The sequence below is a fragment of the Portunus trituberculatus genome, chromosome 46 (genome assembly GCF_017591435.1).
Source record: "Portunus trituberculatus isolate SZX2019 chromosome 46, ASM1759143v1, whole genome shotgun sequence".
In the NCBI taxonomy this organism is placed as follows: Eukaryota; Metazoa; Arthropoda; class Malacostraca; order Decapoda; family Portunidae; genus Portunus; species Portunus trituberculatus.
Window position 1 is genome coordinate 25,450,235 of NC_059300.1, and position 12,146 is coordinate 25,462,380.

The window sequence follows — 12,146 nt, forward strand, 5'->3', positions numbered from 1 at the left end:
GAGGTAAATGTTTTATTGGTGTGTTGGTTACCTGTGAGGTGTGTGGTAGTGCTCTGTGTGTGTGTCTTCCTATTGCTAGAATTATTTCATGGTCATTTTGTTTTATTTATTAGATGCTTACATGTTATAGTAATTGTATAGTTATCTTCTTGCATTTGGCATGACATTATGTTAGTGGCATTCGTATAGGCATTTTTCTGACATTCATTCTCAGTAAGAATGCTTGCAATATGGTATGGGAGATATGTAAAGGGAAAATTTTTCCCTCCATAATGCATATGAACAATTTTCAATCCATGGGTAACATCCATGTGATATAAATAAACAGTATGAAAATAGTATTCTGGCTCTCCGTTTTACTGGTAAATAACTAACTTAGAGGTCAAAAGTAAGCTTATTATTACACTGTTAACCTTGGGGTGTGTAGACACCAGAACACCTGTGTAAAGAGTCTATTGCTGTGAACTTTATATTTAGTTGGGTTATGACTGGTGCAAATCACTTGATTCTTTAATGATCTAACGTACATATAACTCAGTTTGCTTTTTGTTTTTGTGAGCTCTCTAAAGCTGTTTATTAAATATGGTATGTGCAGATTTTTCTTCCATATATGATAGGCAATGACTGCTACCATTGACAGCAGTGAGGTAAAGGTACATTTAACACAGTAACTCCTTCAGTTACTTCACTATTGATAAAAGCTCCTTAGTTATATCTTTACCACATTTTTAAAAACTTGTGTAGGAGGTTAAGGGGAAGATGATGTACAATATACAAAGATGATGGATGAATTAAAGGAAAATGTGCAACTCAGCTGAATTGATAGTAAAATAAGGAATCATTATTTGCCTGAACTAAAATTTTCACATTACAATACATTTTTTCTGTTTGAATAATGTTTGCTTGATGCCATGGTCTGGAGCCATCTTGTATCTGTAGCGAATCATTGAAGGACTTGGTGGTGCCTCATAGGGTCTGTCATTGCCCTGGTAAGAGGTGGAGTATGGCAGGCTTTCTCCAGTGTCACTTACTCCCTGCAGGAGTCGGTGTTCCCTTTCCTCCTGGCGCTGCCTCTTCAAATCTTGTAGGGAACCACGAGGAGGAGGTGGGGCAGCATTCTTTTTTCTGGGCCGTAGCATTAGTCCATCTCTTATCTCCATTCCCATTCCCTCTTTCACATTGTCATTAGCAGTTGCATTGCCAGTGGCTGTTCTTAGAGTGATGGCCTCTGAGTTTTCTGGAGTGGATGTATCTGGTGAGGGTTTTCCATTTGCAGTTTCTATTGCTGGCTCTGGAGTTTGTGCAGTAGGGTGAGGAGGCTGTGGAGTATGATCAGATGTAGCTTCATGTGGTACCTCTAGTCCTATGTTGGCCTCTTGTGCCTCAGAGGTAGGATGGACCATCTCATAGAATTGACGATAACTGTCAGGAGAGAGGGAGTGTACTGGGGGAAGAGGTGCAGTGTTTTCTTTTGATGTCCTCCTCTGCAGTAGTAGTGGTCTGATGGCCTCCATGGCAACTGCTTGCCTCTCCCTGCTACTGCTTCTTTCAATGCTGTGCCTCTTAAAGGGAACATTGTTTTTCACACCCTTAATGGAGCTCCTGCGTTCTGAATGCAGCTCTATGTCAATGTTGATAAGGGGGCTGGGAGGTGCATCTTCCAATGGCAGGTTGAGCAAATCATCTCGATCATTGTCGTCTTCTGAGTCATTATCCTCGGTGATGGTTGGAGGGGGTGATCTGTCCATTGTATCCTCTTTGTGACTGTCATTCATATTGATTAGGCTGTCATCTCCCTCAGAGTTAAGACTACTGTGGCTGCTTTTCTGCTGGTCCTTCAGGATGTGAAGGAGCTCAGACTTTAGGTCAGGATCTTCACATAGTTCATAGGGTGTTTCCCCATCATTGGTATGAGCTCGCAGATCCACCCTAAGATCTTCTGTTAACATTTCCAAGGCTTCTTCATTGCACCAGTAAGCTGCCACATGCAGTGGTTGCCACCCATCCCCATCCTGCACTGTCATAGAAGCTCCATTGTCCAGCAGGAGCTTCACAATATCATTGTACCTCTCAGCAATGGCAACATGGAGGAAGGTCTCACCACCTTGACCCACTGGCTGGTCAAGGTCACCCCCATTTGCCAGGACAGCTTCTACATCCTGAAGCAACAAGTTATGGGTCTTGTTTCGTATCTGATCCAGATCGTCTGGTGAAATATTCCGCTTCATCATTTCATTCTTGAGATACTGCAGAGTCACTTCCTCCTCAGTAATGTTATGGGGCATGTCCCCATCTCCATTTACTGCTGTCAAATTTGCTCCAGCCTTGACTAGCATTGTCACCACCTTGAAGTGTCCACAGGTAGCTGCTGCATGCAGAGGTGTCCACATGTCCCGATCTGTCACGTTGACGTCAGCCCCATACTTAAGCAGCAGTGCTACTGTGTCCACAGAGCCATCAATGCAGCACTGATGTAGTGCTGTCAATCCTTCATGATTCTTCATGTTGGGATCAATACCTGAGGGAGAAGTAGACTGTCTTATTAAGCAGCTTTGTTCTTTCATCCACCTAACTTTTTATTTTTTTTTATTTATTTATTTTTATTTTATTTATTTATTTATTTATTTATTTATTTATTTTATTTTTTTTTTTTTGTTGTTGTCTTGCAATGAACCTCAGACATTTTAACACTAAAAACAAGGGTAATTGCCCTTACAGTAAACTATGATATATCAATTTTTTTTCCTGGTTAAAATACCAAATACCAAAGGCAAAACATACTGGAAATTTATCAAAACATCTTTTAGGAATATTAGTACAGTAAATCCTCGTTATACGGTAGTTCTTTATCCGGTAAATTCACAGTTACGGTATTTGGAAATTACTACCCTCGATTCGATATACGGTAAGAAAAATTCACAGGTACGGTATCCGCTCATGTCATCTGAGAGGACCCAGCACGGGGGAGCAGGGGTGATGACGTCATCCATGCGACACCTCCCCACCACTCACAGTACTGACTTTAACTTGACCACCCTTGGAGCCTCTTATCTCTTCCCCTTCCCCCTTTTTTTTTTTAACTGCATTACATATTACTTACATGCATTACTAATTAGATGAATAAATGGAATATTAAAAGGTCTATTGTAAGCACAAATATATTCATAATAATCATGGCAAACATTTAAAGCCTACTACCAGCAGCGAACCATGCAGCAACTGATAAAGGGCACAGATGGGCCTGGCAAGCCCACTATCAGAGAATGGTGGAAGTCATATAACATCAAGCACGCCTTAGATAACATCAAGTCATCTTGGGACGAAGTGAAGACGTCTACCATGAACTTGGCGTGGAATAAAGTATGGCCAGAATGCGCGCATGACTTCCCAGGCTTCGCTGAAGACGACATCGGTGCTATCAGAAATGACATAGTAAATCTGTGCCATAGGGCTGGCTTCGATGAAGTTGATGATGATGTTCAAGATCTTTTGGAAAGCCATCCTGAACCGCTCTCAAATTATGAACTTATAGAGCTAGACAAGGCATCACAGGAGGCAGAAAAAGAGGGAGACGAGGAAGAAGAACATGTGCATGGCCTGGACATCAAAACTCTTAGAAAATATCTTGGTGGTATCAAAAACGCTCTGGAAATCCTGAAGGAATGTGACCCAAATCCTGCCAAGAATAGCAAAGTGGCTCATGACGTAGAGAAAAATGTCAAGAATCATCAAGAAATCTATGATGAAAAAACAAGAAAAACCTAACAGTCCTCCATCTACTCGTTCTTCAAGCGAGTCAGACATGCCGTCCCTGTCACACCTGCTGATCCTGCTACAGCTGGCCGTTCTACAGCTGGCCCTTCCTCCATATCCTCTTTCTTCGAACCAGTGAAACGTGCCAACCCTGCTACAGCTTGCCCTTCCTCAATATCCTCTTTCTTCGAACACGTGAAACGTGCTGACCCTGCTACAGCTGGCCCTTCCACATCTGCTTCCAACAGTGCAGATGACGATGTCTTATCCTCACCTGCCCACTCAGCGGAAGATGAGTAAGGGCTGAAATCCCTACTGTCCCTTAGCCTTGGGAGGGACATTATCTGATAGAATACATGGCGATTGAAAGGTAAATAAAAACATTTTATTTTTATTTTTTTTGTGCAGTAGTTTTTTTTTTTTTTTTTTTTTTTTTTTTTTTTCTAATGACTATTTTCATATATTTTCATTCCTGTAGCAGTGACTTTTGATGTGCTGGAATGCATTCCCTATTATTACATATTATTATGGGTTCGGTATATGGTAATTTCAATTTGCGATAAGGTTTTCAGGAATGCATATGTACCGTATAACAAGGACTTACTGTATATTGATTATGATGACTGAAGAGTCATCTGATAAAAGAGATTTCAAGGTGAGGGTACTCAGCAACTCTGAGCTGATAAGATCTTCATAAGAAAGTGAAATTGTTATTACAGCTCTTTGGGCTGGCAGTGATCACAATTGTCTTGATATGTTCCCAGCTGACCCTTTAAGAGCAAGATTGCTGTTTCCATGAAAAAACATATCATAATCATGACAGTAAAGATATATGCTGTATACGTAGATATTGACTGATTGATCCAATATAAAGTAATCTATCATGAAGGCAAATGGTTGATAATAACCTGCTTAACTTATGGGTCAGAAACCAGAAATATTGTATTAGAGCCATGGAACAGAATAATAACATGAAAGTATCCAAAGGAAATGGAGAGAATTGTGCATGGCATTGGATGTAGAGATGAGAAGAAAGCAGCATAGGTTAGGGAGCATACCTCCATGTGAAAATAGTACAATTAAAAAAAAATGGATATGTGCAGGATATGACCTATAATGGTAATAGATGGACAGTCAGAGTAGTGAATGCAATAAATACCTAGAAATGGCAAAAGAAAACAAGGAGATATCAAAAGTTTTGGAGGAGTGGAGCATAGCAGAGGAAATTCTGTACTGGTTTCTTAGAGGCTGATGAAGATAATGATTATGTGAATGTTGCAATTTATGTGTGATGTTAATGCTGTAATGTCTTTAGATTTCATGGAATCTTATCTCTGAAGAAATTTAATTAGTGTCGCAAGAGATTTGTCAGTAAAATGATTTTTTATACAGTTGAAAGCTTTAATTCTAAATGGCTGGTATTCCAAACATTCATTGTTGTTTTGAGATCCCTCCTGCAATTTGCACTTGAAAGAAAAGTCCAACATTGTAGAGTAATTAGAAAATATGTTTTGTAATGAGGAATTTAACAATTTTCTGTTTTAGATTATTTAGAATTATATTTCTATTGCTCTGTGAAATATTGAGCCAGAGATATACATAATATTTTCATCATGTAAAGAACAAAGAGAAAAAAAAAATATTTATCAGGTCCTTATCATGTCATTCAGTTTCTAGAATTAGTCTTGTGAAATTAGTAGATAACTGAACAGGTGTTATGTAGTTAAATGTTTACAGTTTATATGAGAGCATTAAAGAAATTGATGCAAATACTGTGTGTAAACATGAAGTTTAGAATAACTTGAATGAATGCATAATGAATTTTATTGAGGAATCGAATTGAGTGCCATAAGTGCAGAAGTGAATAATGAATCAAGGTAAATAGGGAGCATCTCTCTCTCTCTCTCTCTCTCTCTCTCTCTCTCTCTCTCTCTCTCTCTCTCTCTCCAGAAAATTAATGTGAACAAGTAAAGCTGGTGCATGTTTTTGAAGGCATTTAGAATAGGGAAGAGTTGAAGGTATTGTAAAATCATAATATTTGGAAAAGTGAAACTGAAGTGATTGTTTCATTATTGACTACATAGAGTAAGAGTTGGCTTTAAGTATCTTGATCGTTCCTGCTCTAGCATGAAGGCATGGAAAGTGAGGCAAGTAAATGTTGTGCAAAAAGGGAGATTGGTTTGATTGCTGGATCCTATGATTAAGGGAAAAAATGGGTATAAAAGTAAAAAAGGAATAGTGTATGGTCAGCAAATTCTCTCGGACCTGCTTGGGGACAGGCGTCTAAGTGGGCTTTTTTTGTTTAGTAATTTTTCTTGTCCTTGGCCTGATTTTGCCTTTTACATGAAAAAATGGAAGTGACATTAGATCTGAAATGAAAGAGTTTTTAGTAACTAGTGTCAGAGATAGACAAATATATAAACACATTTTAATTTTATTAGTATAAGTAATGGAGACCTTAATATGATTGTAAACATGCAAGAAAATTTGTAAACATGCAACTTGTGTTCCTACTATTGATCCAGGGGAAACTATCCATTGTAAAATATGAAGGGAAATATTTGTTTACCTGTCTTGAGCAGAGCACGCATCTCTTCATAGGAGCCCCGGGCAGCTATCTCCATCATCTGAGACAAAACAGAAAAAGTAACACCCTTCCGAGCTTTCTGCTTTACTAGCTTGCCAGTCGTGTCTGTCTTGATCCACTTGGCATAGGAAAACAGTTGTTGTTTCCGTCTTTTCTGCGCTAACTTGATTCGTTCTCCTACTGGTAGTTTTTCAATATACTGCATCTCCTCCACCAGCTCATTGTGCTCAGCAGTGGTGGGGAAGCTGGCCATTGCAGGTGCCATTTGAAGTCAGGCAATTACAGCTTTGGTTGGTATGTTTTCTCCACTTCACTAACTAGGTAATGTGTGTCATTTGAATAGACAAGATTAGTGTTTTCGTTTTCTTACTATTGTTGGCACATTTAGAATCACCACTTGAATATGTTTTTGTTGTTTTCAAACTTCTTATTATCAGTAGCTTTGTTGCTTGATCACAACTGCAAATTTTTGTTGAACATTCATGTTGATTCTTTCTGTATCAGACACAGTTTTACCTTATGCTAACTTCATAAACCAGGCTTAACCTGCCCTTGGTAAGGAGGTGGTGAATACTGGTAGGGTTGTGGTGGACGGAGACAGGCAATCTAATCTTATCAGAAATCTGAGTTTTGAACTATCAGTAGCCTTGCACAGGAACTTTCAGATGTTTTGTATAATCATATCAAAACTTTTGATATGTTATACATTCATTAATGTGTTATTTTTTCACTTAATTTTTTTCTTTGATGCCCAGTTACATGTTTTTAGATTGAAACCTGGATTTTGATGATAGTGCCTATGACAGATAACATCCTTGGCTATGAATCTCTGGTGTCAATGTAGTGATGATGCCATGGCAGTGAGGCCTTTAGTGGATTTTATCAGGAGACATGTATATTTACGTAGAGGTTGAGCTACTCTTGCATCCTAGTCTTGGAAAGTAGACAAAAGAGAGAGAGAGAGAGAGAGAGAGAGAGAGAAATGACTGGATTGCACTTTATAGATTACTGAGTGGGATGGAAAAAGTAATGAACAAAAGGTAAACAAGGGGACATGATAGAAAATTAAAAACAATTATTTATAGTAGGGACTTTAAAAATTTTAGCTTCCCTCATAGAAGTATTGAGACATGGAAACAACTGGAGGGAGAGGTGGTGTGTGCTAGAAATATTCATAACTGGATTAGTTGGATAAAAAACAGTTATGGAGATGGGACAGTATGAGCTTATCTCCTCTCCTGTTTGTTACATTTACACACACACACATCTGATACAAGTTTATAAATTGATTAACAGAATGGATCAAGTGGATAATGAGAAACTGATCCTGAGAGAAGAATATGACATTTGAAGCACAAGATCGCATAGTAAAAAACTGAGGAAGGGAAGATGTCTGAGAGATGTTAAAAAATATAGTTTCCCGCAAAGATGTGTTGAGACTTGGAACAGTTTGAGTGAGGAAGTGGTGTCAGCAAAGAGTGTGCACAGTTTTAAAGAGAAATTGGATGTGTAGATATGGAGACAGGGCCCCATGAGCGTAAAGCCCAGGCCCTGTATAACTACAGCAAGGTAAATACAACTAGGTAAATACAGACACACACACCCACACAAACTTGTTAAGCTTCTACTCGAGACTTATTACAGGACTTGAAAATAGAGATGGATGGGTAGACACAGTATACCTGGACATTAAAAAGGCTTTTGATAAAGTCCCGCACAGAAGACTACTTTGGAAATTAGAGTTCATAGGAGGACTGCGTGGAACCTTGCTCGAATGGACAAGAGATTATTTGAAGGATAGGGAAATGAGAACTGTGATATAGAGATACATACTCATCTTGGGGTAAAGTAACTAGCAGACTGCCACAAGGGTCAGTGTTAGCCCCCATTATGTTCCAAGTTTATGTAAATGACATTCACATTGGGATAAACAGTTATATAAATTTATTTGCTGATGATGCAAAGTTGCTAAGAGTTATCAAAACCAGAGAGGACTGTCTGCTGTTGCAGGAAGATTTAAACAAGATACAGGCAACCCCCGTTTAACGAAGGGGTTATGTTCCTAAAAACCCTTCGTTAAGCGAAACTTCGTTAAGCGAACCGATTATAACAAGTTTAACCCCTGACTTGAACTTCCACTGAGAGTAAGCAAAGCGAAAGTGCATCATAGTACGGTGAAAGGTTTAATGAAAGTAAAAATTATGAAGTTTAACATTTAGGCAGTTAAATTTAATTTAAGTCATTATAATGTACACTAATGTATGTATGTACGTAGCTTTATAATGTTGATGATCTTAAATTTATGAAGGGAGGGAGAGTGAAACAGGAAAGACACTAATCGGCAACCTGTGGAATGTAAACAAAGGGTGCATCATTGTACCGCATACAAAACGTATGTACCACATTTCCACAAGGGTTTCCATTTTATCCATTGTAGAGTCACGAATTCAGGTGGTTCTTTTAGCTTGCAAGGAAGATACAGTCTCACCAGCCTTCTTAATAGTCTGCTGACTTGAAAATAGTAGAGACAGTAGATTGAGTCAAGATGGTGGCCAGTAGTGCTATAGTTTTCTCGCCTCTCGTGTCTGTGAATAATATCCAGCTTCACTTCCAGAGTAAGAGACTTCCTGGTCTTCTTAGGAGCGCTAGGCCACATTGCAGGGCGTTTTGGTGGTAAGTTGAGCGAGTGAAAACAAGCTGCTGCTGACGCTGTTATGGAAGTGAGTGGTGCATGTTGTCCACGACAGGTGTCCCAGGATTTCTTCTGAGGCAGGCCTTAGTATTTGCAGCTGCTAGTGTATTAAAAAACTTGTTGGCTTGCGTGATACGGCGGGGCTTTCAAACTTGGAAAAAATTACCTGGATAAAACTTCGTTAAAGCGAGTTTGGTATTCGTTAAATGAACAGATGGTAGTAAAATGAAACCTTCGTTGTAGCGAAATTTTGTTGTGTGAACCTTCGTTAAACGGGTGTTGCCTGTATATGAATGGAGCAGGAAGTGGAAATTGGAGTTTAATGCCAAGAAATGCCACATAATGGAATTAGGAAAGAGTAAGAGAAGACCAGCATGGAACTATTTGATGGGGGAGGAGCAAATAATGAAGACTAAAGAGGAAAAAGATCTTGGAGTGATCATACAAGAAAATCTGAGCCTTGATAAACACATAAGCAAGATATTTGGATTATCATGTAAGATGTTGACTAATATAAGAGTGGCATTTCATTACATGGATAAAGATATGATGAAAAAATCATCACAAGCATGATACGCCCAAGGCTGCTATATGCAGCAGTGGTATGGTCTCCGAGCTCTAAAAAGGATATAAGAAAATTGGAAAGGATACAGAAGACGGCTACAGAGATGGTGCTGGAATTAAAGGACCTCACATATGAAGAACGCCTGAAGGAAACGGGACTGCCAGCCTTACAAGATAGAAGAGAATGTGGGGACCTAATAACAATGCATAAGATAGTAAATGATATTGAAAAGATAGACAAAGAAGACCTGGTGCTGTTGATGGAAGAAGATGGAAGGACAAGAGGACATGAAAAGAAGATCAGGATGAGGCAGTGTGTGAAGGATATTGGAAAATCCAGTTTTTCACACAGAACGGTGGAAAAATGGAATGCATTGGAAAAAAGCATTGTCACAGCACATAGTGTGCATAACTTTAAAGAAAAACTAGATAAATGGAGATATGGAGACAGGACACTATGAGTCCCACTCAAACCCTGTACAATACAACTAGGTAAATGAATACACACACACACACACACACACACACACACACACACACACACACACACACACACACACACACACACACACACACACACAGGTCAAGGTCAGACAAGGTGGTGGACGGAAGGTGGACCAACGCTCCCTGCGATCAGCTGATCTCAATACCAGAGATTGTGTGTTTACAGAGGCCTGGGCAAATGCGTGACTTGTGTGGCAATAGTCTCCAGAAACTACATTGAAAGGCACCATGAGTAGGAAAGAACTTACACCCATAAGTAGGTATGAGAATAGGGAAGGAGTACAAAAAAAGGATGATGATGACGATGAGGAAGAGGCTAGATTCGGAGGATTTTATGAGACAAGTACCGCCCTCCATAGGCGAGTTTTAACTTTGGAGAAAAAGTTAGAAAACTGGATAAGAGAAAGTATGAGAAGTAAAGAGAATGATGAACAGGAGAAAGAGTTTCTGAACTTGAAAGGAAGGATAAAAAAGTGGAAGAAAGTGAAGCTAGGTTATAAGAGTAGAGAATGCAGAACTGAGAAAAGAACTAGCCAAATATAAGAAACAGATGGATGAAGGACTTGGTAAAGTAGAGAAAGAAAAAGAGGACCTAAAAGATCTAGTTAGCAATGAAGAGGAAAGAGTACATGACGTGATTGAAAAAGAAGTACAGGCATGGAGAGTACAAGATAAGAAAGATAAAGATAACTTACAGGAGGTGATTCAAGAACAACTAGAAGAAAGAGACGAGAACATGGCAAACAAAATGATTGGAGTCCTTAAGGAAAAAGAAAACCTAGTAAGGGAAATTGCAGAAAAAAAGTGTAATTATCTTTGGACTAAAAGAAAAAAAATGTAAAATATAGACCAAGAAGGGAAAAGGAGGAAATGAAATCAGTTAAAGACCTACTAAAAAATCTAAATGACGAAGATAGGCAAAACCTAGAGGAGGAAGTGGAGGAAATTCACAGAATAGGACCTTATCAAGATGGAACAACAAGACCGATTAAGATACTACAAAAAACACAATCAGCAACAGAAGAGATATTATATAGAACAACAAAACTCAGAGAAACAGAAGGCTGCAGGATATATATATATATATAGTATATATATATATATATATATATATATATATATATATATATATATATATATATATATATATATATATATATATATATATATATATATATATATATATATATATATATATATATATATATATATATATATATATATATATATATATATATATATATATATATATATATATATATATATATATATATATATATATATATATATATATATATATATATATATATATATATATATATATATATATATATATATATATATATATATATATATATATATATATATATATATATATATATATATATATATATATATATATATATATATATATATATATATATATATATATATATATATATATATATATATATATATATATATATATATATATATATATATATATATATATATATATATATATATATATATATATATATATATATATATATATATATATATATATATATATATATATATATATATATATATATATATATATATATATATATATATATATATATATATATATATATATAAGAAAAAAAAGAATGAGGAAGAAAGGAAGAGATACAACAAATTGGCAGCAGCAGTAAGGGAAAAAAATAATGAAAGGTCAGAGGAGGAAAAAAAGGCATTTTTTTGGAGAATTCTAGGAGACAGGATAAGAAAATGGTATATAAGAGAGAAGGCAACAGTGGACCAAGTGTAACTAAAAGTGATAAGGACATGAAACTAAAAATTATATATACGAACATAGATGGGGTTCTATCAAGTAAATTAGAACTAAAAGATTACATAAGGAAAGAAAAACCGGATATTGTATGCCTGGCTGAAACAAAACTAAATGAGACAATCAAAATAGGCATAGATAATAGATATAACGTATGGAGGAAAGACAGAGGGGGTAAAGGAGGAGTAGGAGTCATGATAATGACAAGGAGAGAGATGGTGGTAAACCAAGTG

The 12,146-nt window shown here is 37.0% G+C and overlaps 2 protein-coding genes across 2 annotated transcripts in view; one reads left to right on the plus strand and one right to left on the minus strand.

Moving 5' to 3' along the window:
* LOC123519783 (cation-dependent mannose-6-phosphate receptor-like) overlaps positions 1-12,146 on the plus strand; it is a 33,512-nt gene that overhangs the window by 4,426 nt on the left and 16,940 nt on the right. The window contains exon 3 of the mRNA XM_045281289.1: positions 1-3. This exon is cut by the window's left edge and continues 162 nt beyond it. Within this exon, the coding sequence (XP_045137224.1) occupies positions 1-3 (3 nt within the window). The remainder of the gene's footprint in view (positions 4-12,146) is intronic.
* Positions 91-6,931, minus strand: LOC123520021 (protein phosphatase 1 regulatory subunit 16A-like). Its single transcript, XM_045281833.1, has 2 exons — positions 6,323-6,931; positions 91-2,518 (listed from the first exon to the last, which is right to left on the minus strand). Exons 1-2 carry the CDS (start codon positions 6,603-6,605, stop codon positions 864-866), a joined length of 1,938 nt encoding a protein of 645 aa, XP_045137768.1. The 5' UTR covers positions 6,606-6,931; the 3' UTR covers positions 91-863.